General features: G+C 52.6%; 1 protein-coding gene across 1 annotated transcript in view; it reads right to left on the bottom strand.

The window, feature by feature from the left end:
- Positions 1–1,262: 1,262 nt before the first annotated feature.
- LOC101931940 (complement C3-like) overlaps positions 1,263–17,706 on the bottom strand; it is a 54,199-nt gene continuing 37,755 nt past the window's right edge. The window contains exons 29-40 of the mRNA XM_065576279.1: positions 16,447–16,610; positions 14,739–14,897; positions 13,353–13,503; positions 12,293–12,344; positions 11,984–12,071; positions 9,521–9,610; positions 8,962–9,067; positions 7,361–7,450; positions 6,183–6,269; positions 5,553–5,636; positions 3,079–3,214; positions 1,263–1,595 (exon numbers count right to left, since the gene is read on the bottom strand). Of these exons, the coding sequence (XP_065432351.1) occupies positions 1,454–1,595; positions 3,079–3,214; positions 5,553–5,636; positions 6,183–6,269; positions 7,361–7,450; positions 8,962–9,067; positions 9,521–9,610; positions 11,984–12,071; positions 12,293–12,344; positions 13,353–13,503; positions 14,739–14,897; positions 16,447–16,610 (1,349 nt within the window). The 3' untranslated portion in view covers positions 1,263–1,453. The remainder of the gene's footprint in view (positions 1,596–3,078; positions 3,215–5,552; positions 5,637–6,182; positions 6,270–7,360; positions 7,451–8,961; positions 9,068–9,520; positions 9,611–11,983; positions 12,072–12,292; positions 12,345–13,352; positions 13,504–14,738; positions 14,898–16,446; positions 16,611–17,706) is intronic.

The following is a 17,706-nucleotide window of genomic DNA, read 5'->3' on the forward strand; positions in this document are numbered from 1 at the left end:
GAAAGGCCTGGACTCTTGCAGCTTCGTCTGAAAGGGGCAGGATCATATAGGGGACAAACTCCCGGTAAATCTCTGCGGATACCTCTGGGAAGGAAGATGGCAGCTTTTTAACGACTGTAAAAACAGCTGTTTAGGACAGGAAGTGAAGACTAATTCCATATGCAAAAGGAACTGCAGGGGGAAGTGAGGGAGATAAAATGGTACCAAAGTGGACACTGGAGCAAACATCCGGACTCTTGTCATAGTGGCACGGTATCTGTAAATACTACAGCATGGCCAGGCCCTCTGATTTCGGCTTTCTTGCTCAAGCCTGGCATACTGAGCAGCACAGCACCCCCTTGAGGGGAACACTCGCTACTGAGTCACCTCTGCTGCTTCCTAGCACCATGGTGGGACCGTGGGGTCAGCGCTGACTGCAAGGAGCAGCCACTACTGAGTGGAACTGCAAATGGGGGCGGAGCTGGTGTGGGGGCAGAGTGGGGCTGGGTGGTGCTCCCTCTCGGCCCCAGGTGGTGGGTGGGGCTGTGTGGTGTTCCCTGCCATGCGCCCCCCCACCAAATGTTCCTCCACACACCCCTAGGGGGGCTTGTCCCACAGTTTGGGGATCACTGCTTTAATGAGCCTTTAACACAGTAGTTCTCAACCCGTGGGTTAAGGCATGGATGGTAACGGGGATCAGCCATATGTTCTCAGCAGGTTCCATGAGTGCTGTTAATCAGGAGGGCAATCTGGGAGAAGGTGGACGTGTGCAGTGTGTCCAAGAGAGACTTCCTCTAAGGTTACCTGGAGCATGTCAGCAATTTGTTTGAAGAGATCCTGGAAGGTCCTGAGCTCATCCCCAGCAGTGGGTGGAGGGGGCATAACATTCTCCTCTGGCGAGAAGGAGTTACAGGTAGCAGGAGCTGCCTCTTGATCTAAGATTACTTCCGCCTGCTCAGAATTCTGTTCGGCCGGGGCATCTGGTGGTGCTGTGGATTTTGGTGGAGAGTGTCTGTGTACCTCCATGGTGCCAGCCGGGACAGAGCTGAGAAAAGGGACTGTCCCGGCCAAAACGGGTTGTGAGATCACTCTAGGCACACATAGGTACAGAAGATTTGCTCCCAAATATCCATCCATGTGTATCTAGCCACCCATTCATTCTTGTCCATCCTAATCTATTTTAAGGTGTTTCTCATGCACCCATGATCCTAGTAGCTGGTTACTTATAAAACTATATTGCAGACCATGTAAAGATTGGTAAAAAGTCACACAGCAGGCCAGGGTAAGAAATCAGCCTTTTATATATATATAGAAACAATAAGAAGAAAAGAGAGCAAAACCCCCGAAGAGGACAGGGCTAGTGGCGAGTGTCAGCAGCATTGGGACTCTGAGTGGAGATGTCTCCACCTGAGTGTTATGCTCCGTCTCAGCTCAAACTGTCCCCCGGGGGCGGCTGGGAAAGCTGGGTCCAAGTTTAGGTTGGGCAGCCAAACATGGTCATGGCTTCAGAGAACTCAAGGAATTCCTGGCAGAGGCTCTGGAAATCCGGCTCCTGGCAATCTTCCTCGTTGGGCCACTTCTCGATCCAGGTGTCCTTGCCAATGATGTAGGATAGCCTGGGACGGACAGGCAGAAGGGTGAGCAATGAAGCACCACATTTGTCCAACTTGTTTGCTCAGTTCCTTAGGGGCAGCCGGGTTTGCCTAAGGGCATGGGCAGCGGGTATGGCTGGCCAAGGGAGGCTGAGTCTCCTCAAACAGCCAGGCGTGGCCCCACTCATTCTCCATCCCGAACCCCATCCTGCTTCTCGCCGCTTCTTCCCGGCCACAGCCCATGCAGGCTGCTCCTCTTCTCCAAGGGGGCTGGGGCTGGGGCTGGGGCTGGGGCTGGGGCTGGGGCTAGCACGGGCTGGCCTGTGGCTTGGGACTTGAGGCGGTTGGGTGCCCCAGGTGATGAGGCCTCCCAGCACTGGGGCTCCCTGGTGCTCCAGGGCTGGTGGCGCTTGAGGCGCTGGGGCTGCAGCACACTGCGCTCCTGGGCAGGGGGCACTGGGGCCGTAGCACCTGGTTCTCCGGGGCTGGGGACGCTGGGGCTGCGGCACCCAACACTTCAGGCCTGGGGGCGCTCAGGTTGGCCAGAGTGGCCCGGGGCTGGGGCAGGGGGGCTGGCAGCCGTGGTGGTGGGCTTGGGGCTCCAGCAGGAGGGAGGGATAGCTCAGTGGTTTGAGCATTGGCCTGCAAAACCCAGGGTTCTGAATTCAGTCCTTGAGGGGGCCATTTAGGGATCTGGGGCAAAAATCTACTTGGGGATTGGCCCTGCTTTGAGCAGGGGCTTGGACTAGATGACCTCCTGAGGTCCCTTCCAACCCTGATATTCTGTGGAGAACAAGCAAGGCTGGGATCTAGCCTCCCCAAACAGGCAGTTCACACTCCACCAATGCTTAAGGGCCACATCTGACTTCCAGAGAAACAGTGGGTTGCCTCCCCTCTCATAGGTCCTGCCCAGAGACTACAGATCCCAGCATGCAATGCTCCAGATACAGCATGAGGATGAAACTTTTAGCCTCTGTGAGCTGCATTTTTGTTGCTGAAGCTCATTTTTAGGTGCAGTTTCTACCCTAATTATGTATATTTCCACCCAGTTTAAACCTAAGTGATTTAAGAACAACTGTGGCTGGATGCAGGGACCATGAAATAGCACTGACAATGTGATTTGTGCTGGTGAAATAGTTGGGTAGCCCCTGTGAGGAATGGTGGTCCAGGGTTAGACTACGAGGCGAACCTGGATTCAATTCCCTGCAATTCCAGAAACTTCCTACTTTGGAGAGGTCGCCTAAGGCCAGTCCGTAGGAGTTAGGTGCCTCAATACCTTTGAGGACCTGGACCTTAGGCTGTCTGTGCCTCAGTTTACCCATCCATTAAATGAGGGTAATAACGCTGCCCTGCCTCCCGTAGTGAGAATAAATACATTCGATATTGTGAGGCTCTCAGAAAGTACAGTAATGGGGGCCTGATAGGTACCTAAAATAGATGGGTAATTAGTTAAGGGCGTGTCTGCTTGAAACTGACTAACGCAGGGTAACCACAGGAGGCTACTTACTCAGCTTTCCTGGGCCACAAGTCGGTGCTGAGTCCCCAGATCAAGTAGTCTTTGTTACGCTCCAGCCTCAGAGACTCCCTGCATTTTATGTGACTGATGAATTGGCGGGTTTTCCCTTGTGGATTTTCATCAGTCCCTGGGAACGCGGGGGAAGGTGAAAACAGACGTCACACATAAGAGTAGAGTGAGGAGGAAATAATACGGGGTGGAGAGGGATGAAGATGAAAGGAACAGAGAAGAGGAGACTCCTAGGTGTTCTCTTGAGACTTCAGTACAAATTCAGCCCCAGTGTGACTGCTATGATAACCAGTCACTGAAGCTCCAGCAGTCATTGGAGACAGGAAGGACCGTCTTGTGGTTGCGGCACCGGGCTGGGCCTGAAGAGGTCAGGCCTCAGCTCCTGTTTCTGCCACAGACTCCTGGTGTGACCCTGCACAAGTCACTCGATCTCCCTGTGACTCAATTCCCCACCCGTGAAATGGGGCTAATAAATCCACCCAGTGTCCATTTAGATTGTAACCTCGTCAAGGCAGGGGTTGTATCTGGGTATGTCCAGTGCTTAGCACAAGGGGCCCCTAATCTCAGGTAATTCAAATAATTAGAACAGTCATATCAGCTCCCAGTGAGTGAAGCCGCTTTGAGATCAGTTAGATCCCTGCTTACTTTGCCTTTATATCGATTTATAAAACTCAGCATTGAGGAAGAGAGACTCCACCTCCCCTATAGCAGCTTGGGCCAAAGGGCCCCAAGTCTGGGATCTTGACTCCCACAATGGCCAATGCCAATTGCTTCAGAGGAAGGTTGAAAAAGCCCTTCATGAAACTGGCCAATTGTGCCAGGCTGACCACAGGGAGAGGTTCCCCCCTGTTATTTTGTCTGCCTCTTCGTGGCATGGCTGCCTCGGTGGGTTGAGCAAATTCTTTCTTGTCCCCTTGTGGCGATAGGTTAATGCCCTGGAGCATGAGACTAGATTAGCTTTGCTTTAGCACTTCCCCTGGCTAATAGGGTTACCATATTTCAGCAAGCAAAAAAGAGGACGGGAGGAGCCCCGCCCTAGCCCCGCCCCTGCCCCTCCCACTTCCCGCCCCCCCAGAACCCCCAACCCTCCCCCCGTTCCTTGTCCCCTGACTGCCCCCTCCTGGGACCCCTGCCCCCCAGGACTCCACTCCCTATCTAAGCCTCCCTGCCTCTTGTCTCCTGACTGCCCCAACCCTTATCCACACCCCCACCCCCAGACAGACCCCTGGGACTCCCACGCCCCATCCAACCACTCCCCACCCCCTGACAGCCCCCCCCCAGAACTCCCAACCCATCTAAACCCCTCTGCTCCCTGTCCCCTGACTGCTCCGATCCCTCTCCGCACTCCTGCCCCCTGACAGCCCCCCCCAGAACTCCCAACCCATCTAAACCTCTCTGCTCCCTGTCCCCTGACTGCTCCGATCCCTCTCCCCACTCCTGCCCCCTTGACAGCCCCCCCCAGAACTCCCAACCCATCTAAACCTCTCTGCTCCCTGTCCCCTGACTGCTCCGATCCCTCTCCCCACTCCTGCCCCCTGACAGCCCCCCCCCCAGAACTCCCAACCCATCTAAACCTCTCTGCTCCCTGTCCCCTGACTGCTCCGATCCCTCTCCCCACTCCTGCCCCCTTGACAGCCCCCCCCCAGAACTCCCAACCCATCTAAACCTCTCTGCTCCCTGTCCCCTGACTGCTCCGATCCCTCTCCCCACTCCTGCCCCCTGACAGCCCCCCCCCAGAACTCCCAGCTCCCCACCCCCCTGCTCCTTGTCCCCTGACTGCCCCTTCCTGGGACCCCTGCTCCTAACTGCCCTCCAGAACCCCACCCCTAAGCCTCCCTGTTCCTTGTCCCCTAACTGCCCCCTCCTAAGACCCCCCCCAACTGCCCCCCAGGACCCTACCCCCTACCTGTACCCTGACTGCCCAAAACTTTCTCCACTCCCCCCAAAAAGCCCCCCCCCGTTTCTTGACTGCCACCTCCAGAACCTTCCTGCCCCCTGACCTCCTTACCCTGCTGCTCAGAACAGAGTGTTGGGCTCTGTGCAGCCGAGCCGGACACGTGGCTGAGCTCCCCAGCACAACAAAACCCAGTCCCTGGCCCTGCACAACAAAACCCGGTCCCTGGCCCTGCACAGTGCTGCCGGACCGGGTTGCAGGAGAGGCCAACTCAGAATGCAGGGCGGCTCCGGCTCCTCTACAGCTGCTCAGGAGTCCAGCCCGGGATTTTTCTGCAGCCCTCCCAGCCACTCGCTCTGCCGGGGGAGGGGGAAATCCCGGACATTGTGAGTGCTTTACAAATTCCCCCCGGACGCTATTTTTAGCGCGAAAAGGAGGACATGTCCGGGTAAATCCGGACGAATGGTAACCCTACTGGCTAATAGAAATAGCTCTTATGCCGGCCTTTATCCCAAAGGCCATTCAAAGAAATTGCACCTGATTGCAGAAGGGGGGCTCTTACCTGTTTTAATGATTTCCAAAATTTTCATGGTGTAGTAGTCAGAACCGCCCACTTCTTCACTGCTAACAAGCCTGGTTTTATACACTTAAAAAAAAGGAAGACATACAAAACACCAGTTGAAGGTCTGCAATACTTTTCTGTAGAGAATTCAGTGTGTAACTGACTCCCCAAACTGGCTGTGAGAAAGATGGTCCCATGGTGAGAGCGATAGCTGGAGACCTGGGTTCATTTCCCTGCTCCACCACAGACTTGCTGCGTGACCTTGGGCAAGTAACTTAGTCGCTCCATGCCTCAGTTTCCCCTTTTGTACAACGGGGATAATGGCACTGCCCTGCCTCACAGGAGGTTGTGAGGATAAACACATTAAAGATTGTGAAGTGCTCAGATACTAGGGAAATGGGGGGTAGATACATACTTAGAGCTAGACTGAATCTTAAACAGTCATCTGAGCTTGTTCATTTCTGGGAGTTTAAGGCCCCAAAATCTCATGAGGTTTCTGCCCCAGCAGATCCAGACCTTACCCCTGATTCAGCCCCAAAGGCAAACTTTACAATCCAAATCGAATTCCGAACCCTGTCTCTGCGCCCTCCTCATGGAGAAAGACTCCGCAGATCCAAATCACAGATTTACCATAATCCACTCCAGGTTCGCAGGCTTCCTCCATTCGCTTGTTCAGGGTGATGGGACCCTCTAGCTTCTGCTGCATGAAGCAGCTTTCTATGGGGAAGGAAGATGGGTAGAGAATCACCAAGGGAGACCATAGTTTCAGCTCTGTTATTAGTGACCCACAGGTGCCCATCTATTTGAATCCTGGGTGAGCCGCGCTAACCCAAACAGTGACAGGCCCACCTCCTCCGACAAGGGAGTGGCCATGAAGCCAACCACGCATCATGTTATGGGACATAGGCGCCAACGCCGTGGGTGCTCTGGGGCTCAAGCATCCATGGAAAAAAAACAGGGAGGTCTCAGCATCCACCAGCCACAGCCATTCAACGGGGCTGCTGATCAGCTGTTTGGCAGCTGTTGGGAGGCATTCGGCGGAGAGCAGCTGGCAGGGGCCTCGCAGGAGGGGGCAGAGTGGGGACAGGAAGTGGCAGAGCGGGGGTGGGGTCTTGGGGGAAGGGGCGGAGTGGGGGTGGAGCACCCACCAGGAAAAATAAAAGTCAGCGCCAGTGCTATGGGGCACGGTAAAAGAAGAAACAAGGGATGGAGGGGTAGGTTGCAGGGGGTGAGGCGATCTAAATGAGGCAATCCTGTGAATGCCGGGGAGAAGGGATAGGAGAGGGCGTGAAGGAAGATATTGAGACTCTGCAGGGGTGAGGAGCAGGCTTCAGGCTGGGAAGGTGGGTCCCGGGGGTTCCTACCTCCTCCAAGGCCCATTCCAGCCCCTCTGGGTTCCACTCCCTGGCCCGGTCCCAGACCCTTCAGTCTCTTCTGGGTCCTCTCTTGCCTCACCTCCCCAGGCGTGCATGAGTTCATGTGGGGATGCATCCCCCACATATTCCCATATTGGGGTGTCCTCACCTCGACCCTGGTCCCACCATTCCCGTATGTGGTGGTGTGTAGCAGGGACACAGCCGGCCAAGAGTCAGAGCTCCAGGCTGGGGGACAGACCCAGAGACCATCCTGCCTGTGGCTGCCATGAGCCTGTAGCGCACGTGAGAATCACCCAGAGCCCACAGGGAAGGAGGGCCCAGATCGGCAATGGAGAGGGCTGATGCTGGGGGGCCCTGGGACTGCACGTTTGCTGGTAAAGCTGACAGGGGAGCCCCCACCAGAGGTGTAAGCAGAGACAGGACTCTCCTTACCTTCTGCACAGCGGCAGACTTCCCCGTGACAGATCTTACTGAAGAGCCCGCTCTGCTTAGACGGGTGGTAGAACTTGGTGCACCGATCATCTAGAGAAAGATCAAAGACACGGATCATTCCCCCTCCCGCAGAACAACAGCCGCGGTTTACAGCACCTAGGAGACAACCCTGAAGCCCTTACTCAAGCAGAAGTCCCACTGGGTGCCCCTGGGGAAGGGAACAGCAGTCTGTGGGAACGACTTTCTTAGCTATAGGAAACCATCAACTTGAAATGATGGAATGGTGCTTGTTGGAGACACCCTCTTAATCACACTAGCAGCAAATTCACCACTGGAGGTAAAACGGGGGGAGATGGCAAGTAGGATAATTATTGCCTGTAGTCGGAGGTTCCCCTTATTATTTTGTCTGCCTTTGCATGGGTGTGTTAAGGCGATGAGCGTGACCATATACTTCCAGCATGGAGTAATATTAGAACAGGAGGAAGTGGGAGGTGGCCAGGAAGTCAGACTAGATGATCAGGATGGTCCCATCCGGCCTTAAAGTCTATGAGTCTAAAACCCCTGTGTTCTAGTCCAGTAGTTCTCAACCAGGGGGACACATATCCCAGCGGTACCCCAGGGTTATGTTAACTTATCTAGATATTTGCCTAGTTTTACCACAGGATCTAGAGCCCTGCAGTGGGACTGGGATCCCGCAGGGCCCGTTGCCATAATAGCAGGAGTGAGATAAAAATTCAACAAACAATGCAGGAGCGGGTGGGAGTGGGAGTAGATATTGTGGGGCGGGATGGGAGCAGGATCGAAAAGTCCTCATTCGCCTCCAACAACATGAACGCCTCAGCCAGCAGCCACTGTTCTCTGGCCGCTCAGCTCTGAAGGCAGCGCTCCCGCCAGCAGCAGCGCACAAGTAAGGGTGGCAATATCATAGCACGTTACCCTAACGTCTGCGCTGCTGCTGGCAGCGGCGCTGCCTTGAGAGCTGGGAACTGGCCGGCAGCGGCCGCTCTCCAGCCACCAAATGACCAGGCTCATAAGTGAAAACAGGCTCACGTCTCACACTGAAATGTAAGTACAATATTTATATTCCAATTGATTTATTTCATAATTACATGGTAAAAAATGAGGAAGTCAGCAATTTGTCAGTACTAGTGTGGCTGGGACACTTTCGTATTTTTATGTCTGATTTTGAAAGTAAGTCATTTCTAAGTGAGGTGAAACTTGGGATACGCACGGCAAATCCGACTCCTGAAAGGGGTACAGTAATCTGGAAAAGTCAAGAAGAGAGCATGAGCTAGTGTAGAGCAGGAGATGGGGATTCAGGACGCCTGGGTTCTATTTCCAGTGGTGGGAGGGGACTGTGTGTGCGGAAGCTGTACTTAGAGCTCTGAACTGGCAATCTGCTCCCAGCTGTGCTACTAGCTGTCTAGGGCTTACCTGAGAGCAAGTCTCTCAACATCTCAGTGCATCCCCTCTGTGACACGGGGATAATGATACCTAAGTACTGCGGCAAAAGACTGCAAGAGGTAATGATACCAATGTAACCCAGAGCAGAATTTGAAGCCATGGTGCCTTGAATGGTGAGGAGAGCTGCGATCGGTTACCTATGCTGTAATAGTCGTAGACTGTGACGGATGCCGGCTGAATGAGACCAACTTCGAAAAACTGGTGAGCTTTAAACCGCAGGCATTCATCCTCTCTGTGAGAAACCTGGGTGCGGGGGAAATAACAGGATTGCTTAGGCCGAATGGTGGCTGGATGGAAGAGAGAGAATGAAAAAGAATAAAAGAAAGGGAGATGTTGGGGAAAGAAGAGGGCAAAGAGAAAGTGAGGGAGGTGGAGGAAAGAAGACCTAGAGAAGTCAAAGGAAAGAAGAAGTGAATGACACAGAGAAGAAAATTCAGCCTTTATATCAGATTCTGCATTTCCCACTGAAGTCAATGGACCTACATCCATATACACCAGCTGAGGATCTGGCCCATTCAGTTGTTCCTAGTGGAAAGCCTGAATCTGGACCAGTGAGTCAAATTTGGCCATGGGTTGCAGTTTGTCAACTTGCTGACGTCTGCGGGGATGCCAGGGTGTATCTGGGAGAGCAGTTTGGATCATCAGGAGCCCATGAAATTAACACAGGATCAGAGAAGCCCCTTGTCGAGTCTTTACCTTGTCCAGGTAGATCATGAGGTTGCCTCTGTCGGACGGGGCTTTGTCGATTTCATACTTGGAAATGTATCTGTCGACCCCTTGGGAAAGCTAAATGAGAATAAGAAAAAGCAAGAGGCATCGTGGGTAAGGCAGCGTCTCTGTGAAAGTCCTGCAGCTGGGCGAAAAAACCCCACCATCTCACTACGTGACTCAGTGATGTCGTGCTTGTGATCACGTCTCCCATGATAGGATCTGCATGGAGGATACTAGCCTGCTATTTATTCAACAGCTAGGGTTGCCAGGTGGCTGGTTTTTGAGCAGAACACCTGGTCGAAAAGGGACCCTGGCCGCTCCAGTCAGCAGCACAGCGGGGCAAAGGCAGGTTCCCTGCCTGTCTTGCTCCGCACATCTCCCGGAAGCAACCAGCATGTTCGACCCTTAGGCACAGGAGCGGACACAGGGGCTCCGCGCACTGACCCTGTCCCGAGCGACAGCTCCGCAGCTCCCATTGGCCAGGAACTGCGGCCAATGGGAGCTGCAGGGGCGGTGCCCGCAGGTGCGGGCAGCGAGCAGAGCCCCATGGCCACTCCGCTGAGGAGCCGGGGGAACATGTCACCGCTTCCAGGAGCCGCCTGAGGGAAGTGCTGCCTGGTTGGAGCCCGCACCATGAACCCCCTCCCACACCTCAACCCCCTACCCAGGTCAGAAACCCCTCCCACACCCTAACTCCCTCCCAGAGCCCACACCCCTCATCCCCTCCAGCTCACCAACCTCTTGCCCCAGCCCTGAGCCTTCTCCTGCACCCCAAACTCCTCGGCCCCAGCCCCAACCTAGAGCCTGCATCCCCAGCCAGAGCCCTAACCCGTTCCCTGCACCCCAACCCCATACCCCAGCCCAGAACCTCCTCCCGCACCCTGAACACTTCATTTGTGGGCCCCACTCTGGAGCCCGCACCCCCAGTCAGAGCCATCGCCCCCTCCCGCACCACAACCACCTTGCCCCAGCCCGGTGAAAGTGAGTGAGGGGGCAGGAGAGTGAGCAACGAGGGCGGGGGCATGGAGTGAGCGTGGGGTCAGATGTTGGAGAAGGGGCGAGGCAGGGGCAGGGCCTCACGGAAGGGGTGGGGCAAGGGTGTTGGGTTTTGTGTGATTAGAAAGTTGGCAACCCTATCCACAGCTAAGGGAGCTGGTACTCTCGCGGAAACAATTGTGCTTTTCATGATAAAGGTCCCAGGTTCAGTGCCCACAGTGTACGTATGCACAGCGTACATACATTACATTTGTCATGAAAGAGATGCCGGGGCTCAAGCAAATTTTTTTTTTACTTTCATAACTGAAGCAGCAAACCCAGAGGTGCCGGGGCTGTGAACTGCCAGGCCCAGAAGTGCCGGGGCTCTGAACTGCCAGGCCCAGAGGTGCCGGGGCTCTGAACTGCCAGGCCCAGAGGTGCCGGGGCTCTGAACTGCCAGGCCCAGAGGTGCCGGGGCTCTGAACTGCCAGGCCCAGAGGTGCCGGGGCTCTGAACTGCCAGGCCCAGAGGTGCCGGGGCTCTGAACTGCCAAGCCCAGAGGTGCCGGGGCTCTGAACTGCCAGGCCCAGAGGTGCCGGGGCTCTGAACTGCCAGGCCCAGAGGTGCCGGGGCTGTGAACTGCCAAGCCCAGAGGTGCCGGGGCTGTGAACTGCCAAGCCCAGAGTTGCCGGGGCTCTGAACTGCCAGGCCCAGAGGTGCCGGGGCTGTGAACTGCCAGGCCCAGAGGTGCCGGGGCTCTGAACTGCCAGGCCCAGAGGTGCCGGGGCTCTGAACTGCCAGGCCCAGAGGTGCCGGGGCTCAGCCCTGGCACAAATGAAGAACTGTGTATGCAGCCAGAGATGACCTGTACCTGCAGATGGCGGGGGGCGGGGGGGGCAGACTGAGGGCAGCAGTGTCCGTAGATGTTACTGAGCATGCTCAGTACAAGCCAAGCAGGAACTCTGGGCACACTATAGTTCTGGTTTGGCATTCTGGCTGATTTTATGCAGCTGCAGGAGGATAACACCAATGCTGGAAACATCCCTGGGTTTGTTTGCCTAATAATCCACCCTCATTTTATACCAGGGCAGCAATTCACTGCAATGACTCCTTCGGGGCCTGGCTTTTCTGTGCAGCCTCTTTTTCTGTATCCACAGTTCTCCAGGCCCAAATAACTCTGCACCATGTAGGTCAGAGGATCTAAAGGGAAGTCACTTTTTTAAAACTCTGGCCCCACTGTTCACTGGCCCCCCAAAACTGCCCGACAGAGATGACATTCCATCACCGACCTGGAGAGAACTGGTTGCGGTTTCCTAAAGCTGTTACCAGTCCTTACAACCTTCTGGTCTCCCTCCACGTTTAACCCTGGAGCCTGACTGTTCACCTGCTGCATTGGATTTTCTCATCTGAAAGCCCCAGCCGAGCCACTGCATTGTTTATTACGTTCCCTGTTCTCAGATTACACTGACGTACTCTCTTAAGATCCTCCACGTCCGGTGAGAAGCCAGTGAGCATGGAGACATCGATGATGGACATTGTGGCATCAACCACACCGAGGAACCTAACGAGGCGAAGAGAAAATACACTTTTGATCAGAATTCGTCACTTGAACATTGATTTTGTGATCACTCCACCAGCTCCTGTTGCTTTATCATAACTTTTTTGGCCATTCCATAGAAAAATTCATAGCCCAGGATTCTCCAACTACCCCCTTCATCTGTCCATCTACCACTGCATCTGCCCATCTATTTATCATCTATCATTAAAGGGCATTGTTCTCACCTGATGCAGATTTTAATATAGACTGAACGCATCGCTCCTTCCGGCTTCTTAACTAGAAACATTGCAGAAGAGAAAAGAAATTAATATCTCAGTGTAAATTTCATGCCAAATAAACCCTCTTGTTTTTTAAATGCACTAACATGGCTTAAACAGGTCCTACAGGAGGTGTTAAAAATCCCTCAATAAACCTCCCCACCCCTCCAGCAATCCATAAAAAACTTTTCCCGTCCCTGGCACACAAACTAAAAAGCCTCTCCCAGCTGGGTGGCACAAACGAAATATAGTCTAGAGTTACCAGAAAGAGGAACTGAAACAGACAGAGCCGGTGGGTGTGAACTTGGACAGCTGGGAAAGTTAAGAACAATTTATGGCTGGCTCCTGTTTCTGTAAAAGCAGTGCCAAACCCCTGGATCCCTCTATCCTATACTGGTCTAATGTGTGGTCATATCTCCCTCTACTGGCCAGCCCTAGCAACTAGCGATCAGCTATTCACAGCTAAAGGAAATTACTCCTTTAGCCCAAGCCACAGAGGCTTGTGTTTTAGATGCTGAGAATCCTGACTTCTGTCCCAGGCTGATTTCACACCCATGCTGTCCGGAAATGTGTTCACTGGAAGTTTGGGTCTGTAACCAGACTTCCTGGCATGGGCTCATCTCTACTTTAGAGAGAGACCATACACAGGGTAGCTGGCCTGTGTTCCCATCCACATCCGATGCTCCAACTCTGCTGCTAACAAGTGCCGGGATGGGAGAAGGCAGCATCTGCTCCCTCATCTGGAATGACCCTGCATTCGTTGCAACTTAGAACATGTAGTAGCTGGAAATATTTTTTAGTGCCTGCCCTATGGGTATAATTTTGTAGAGTTTGAAGAAGCGTCACAAAAATACTTTCCAAAGTTAAGAATGTGATTGCAGAGATGGTGGTTGGTTTACACATTGGTGTCAATCCGCTGCTGTCCATGGAGTTACTCTGGATTTAAACTGCTGTAACTGAGCCAAATTTGTCCAGATCTGAGGATTGACAGCAAGCTTCAGAAGAGAAAAGACAGGCGGTTACTTACCACCCCGGGCTTCTTCGACCGATACCCTCAGGTCAAACTTCTTACACTGAGACTCATCCTCCCGTAGCTTTGCATTATAGATCGTCATTACGGTTAAGGTCCCTTGTCCAGTCCCTTCTGCCTTCACAGTGAAGTCTTCATTCCATTTGGTCTGTAAAGTTGATCAAAGCTTAATTTTCTTTTGTACTTCATTAATTATTATATTATTACTATTATTTAAAGACAGGGCAAATGAATTTAATGAAGAAAATGAAGCTGGTGAGATTGACAGTCACTCACCCGGAGGGGCTGGGTGGACTCTGCAGAGACAATAGCATGAAGGAGAAAAAAGGTCACTCCCAGGCAGTAACTCTTTGATCTCCAGACATATTGCTTCTCCAGAGCCAAGCCTAAATAGCAACCCGTCCCCTCCTACTTCTGGATTCAGCTCAAAACCACACACTCCGGGTCACTAACCCTGGAACAATTTACCTCGGGATGTGTGAGGCAAACCCCAGCCAGCCCAGGGCTGCTCACTCAGCTGCGGCGACTCACCCCTCCAACGGAGCCTGCAGTGACTATCCCTGGTCAGGGCCCAGGCCAGAAGACCCCCAGGCACAAGTATTTCACTCTCCCCATCAGAGCTGTGAGTTACTCTGAACAACAGCTCTAGTCAGCCAGGGACCTTCCTCCGGCCTTGCAGAGTTACAGACGCCCCAGGCTTCTGGCCTACCCTTGATCCAGTTCCTGTTCCTGCCCCAGCCATGCCCGAGCCTTGTTCCAGCCCACTTCAGCCTCGTCTGTGCCCTGCTCTGACCTTGCTCCAGCCCTGTTACAGACCCACTCCAGCCTGCATCCTCCTCCTGACCTCCCAGGCCTGCGGACTGACTCCAACCTGGCTTTGACTGTTGGCCTGCAACCGGACTCTGACTGCAATTGATTTGGCTTGTCTGTGGATTCTGACCCACGGCTTGTTCCCAGACCCTGATTTCAGCATTGCCCTTGGCCCAGTCCCGACTCTACAGCCAGCTCCAACCACCAGGCCTGACTGCCTAGAAGCTAGGGACTGACAGGATGTGGTGGATTCTCCATCACTTCAAGTCTTTAAGTTAAGACTGGATATCTACCTAAGAGACATCTCACAGCTCAGCTAGAAGTTATGGGCTTGATTCAGAAATTAGTAGGTGAGGTTCTCTGGCCTGTGTCATGCCGAAGGTTAGACGAGATGATCATAATGGTCCCTTCTGGTCTTAAAAATCTGAGTCAAAAGTCTGGATTCATTTGGATCTGGTGCCGGGACTATGAATTCCCCTCCCCCTCCCAAAAGGGTTTAGATAGGAGGTTCTAGTCAAATGCCCTTTCTCTATAATCAGTGATCTGTACTAATCACACAGAGAAGCATGATACCTCTGCTGTTCTGGCCACCAGAGCATTCTGGTTTACGATTTTGTAGTTTATCGGACTAGCACGGCGCGGCAGGAGAATAGAAACATCCAAATTCAGGTCTTTGTGCTGCGGAACGTCTATCTGGTACTGCGCAAGAGCCTGGAACACCATGATGGTCGCCTAGAACACCAGGAGGAAGACAAGAGGGTTACACCTTATTGTCCTCTTGCGCTGAACATCTGACAACTTCTAAAGAGACTCTTTAATGAAGAGGAACCAAAAATATAATGAAAGAAAACACCAGGGTTCCACTGGGTGTCACGCACGCAAAGGGTTATATGATAATATTACCTGGCTCCTCTGTCGTGTGTTTCATCAGTAGATCTCCAAGCACTTTGCAAAGCAGTACAATATCTTTATCCCCATTTTACAGATGGGGAAATGGAGGCACAGGGCAGGGAAGTAATTTTCCCAGAGTCACCCAGGAAGCCAGTGGCCAAGCCAGGAATAGAACCCATGGTCAATAAATAAATCATACATGGTCAATTAGCTTCCCATTGCCCTTAGCTATTAACAGGGGCCAATTGTCAGCTGGACACAGCGCAACAAGATAGTGGCTCCTTCTATGTATATGTAACCCACACACCTCCTGGTGGCACCGAGACCATTTAGTGCGAGAGATTAATGAGTGTGCTACAGCCTTAGCTAAGGGCCACGTGGCTTTTAGCTCATACAGGAGAGGCTCATGCATTTAGCTCCAGAGGTCCCAGGTTCGATCCCGCCTACCGACGACCGGGATCTATCGGTATTACAAGTGGGGGCTTGTCCGGGACTCAAACGCAGGACCTCTTGCTAAATGCATGAGCCTCTATTGCCTGAGCTAAAAGCCATGTGGCCCTTAGCTAAGGCTGTAGCAGATGCAATAATCTCTCTCTCTAAGTGGTCTCAGTGCCACTAGAGGGAACAGAGCACCACACCCAGGAGGTGTGTAGGTTACATATATAGACACATCCGTGCCACACACAGCACAGTGTTAGGGATAGAACACATGGCCTGTGACTCCAAAATACAGACCACTCCCAGCAGAGCTTGTAGCATCCATTTAGGTAGAGAAAAGACACTCCATCTTTATTTAGCTGTCACTAGCAGTAGCGCTTTTATCCTCTCCAGTGCCTCCTGTAAGCACAATTTAAAAAAAAGAATCCAAAAAACCATAACCTTACAGTTCTACTTAGCGATGGATTAAACCCAAATCAATTCAGATTAGTCATGATTCAACAATGGCTTTGTCGTATGGACTCAGACCATTTGTCCTACATGCCTGGTACCCTGTCTCCAGACCAATGGCCAAAAAACAAACAAATGCTAGAATGAGTCCAGATACGCGTGAGTTTCTGCCTATGGGAAGAGAAGGCCCATTGACTCTCTGGGGACAACTCGCTGTCTTAAAGAGAAGCATGTGCTCACACCCATCACCTTGGCAGGATGGAGCCTCTAGTGAGAAGATTGAGTCATGCTCCTGTGCTGGTCTCTGCCTTAGGTTAACAAAGGCAAAGACCTGATAGGTCACTTTGCCCATCTCCCAGGCAATGCAGGATTGTTCTCTACTGGGCGTTCTCCAGGGCTTTCTACAATGACTCAAGTGATCAGAATCCCATCCCTTCTGATGGGAGGCCTTCCCACAAAACAGTCTCGGAAGGATACCCGGGATTATAAGGATCATACTCACTTGGGTAGATCCATATCCCCCGCCGTAGTAGTTCTGCTCTCTCAGCCATCTGACTATGGGACCAGTCAACTCATACTTCTTCATTTTCAGCAAGGCCAGCAAGGCGTACGAGGTGCCCTCAATGTTGAAGGTGCGGGCGTTCCGCTCTTCCCAGCGATTTCCCCCTAGGCAGCAACAAAGAAGGCGAGCTAAAGGACTCTTCCCAAGAACACCCACTTATTCTGAGCAGATCTGACTGGACCGTACCATCGCCTGACTCCTTCCCCAACTTTCCACATGGACGATCGGTAAGTCGAACCGATTGTTGCCCCTTTCGAGCTGAGCAGCTACCCAATACTTGGGGTCTTGGAGGACTGTTTCTATTAGGATGAGGAATTGGTGATAGGCCTCAGGTATATTCTCTGGTGTAAACCTGATTGCTTACGAAAATGCACAGAAAGTCCCGCTGCCCTGAGCATAAGAGAAACCAACAGCAGGTAACTTCCTTGCTCAGAAATCCCCAAGTCTGCCTCTGAAGTGAGTTCTAGGCCTCAAGTTTCTGCTTGTTTCATAACACTTCTCCAGCCTTTCAGCTGATTTCTGCCTCTAATGCACAGGGTGCAAAACCAACATACTAGCCCCTGTGTTTGCAATCAGGGAAACCCCTCAGCCCACATGGCTTAGCTGTTGACCTGCTGTGTGCCTTGGGCAGTCCCTCCATTGTTTTTAGCTGTGTCTACTACAGAAAGAGTCTTGATTGCTCGCTCCACTAAGTCTGAAAGAGTGTCTGACACACCCATTAACTTGAACAAGGGCCTGGTCTACACTTAAAACTTAGGTCGTCATAGCTGTGTCACTCAGGGCATGTGAAAAATCTACACACACACCCCCTTCCGGAGTGCTATAGCTATGCCAAACTAACCCCTAGTGCAGACACTGCTAAGTCAATGGGAAAATGCTTCAGTTGACCTAGCTACCGTTGATCATGGTGGTGGAGTCCCTACAGAGATGGAAAACCCCTTCCATGGGTGCAGTCTGCGTCTACAATAGGAGGTGATACCGGCATAGCTACAGCACCATAGCTGTGCCACTCTAGTCCCTGCATTGTAGACATGGCCAAGGTCTGTGACCCTTTGGGGATCAAAGACCCACCTGGCACCTTTCAACATAACATTGTTATATCTAGACAACAGCTTTGTCCTGCCCTGTTTTAACTATCCCAAACAATGCGGCAAACTCCATTTTCCTTGCGGGCAATATTATTCTATATCCTCTGAAATT

This window comes from Chrysemys picta, chromosome 22 (genome assembly GCF_011386835.1).
Source record: "Chrysemys picta bellii isolate R12L10 chromosome 22, ASM1138683v2, whole genome shotgun sequence".
Classification (NCBI taxonomy): domain Eukaryota; kingdom Metazoa; phylum Chordata; order Testudines; family Emydidae; genus Chrysemys; species Chrysemys picta.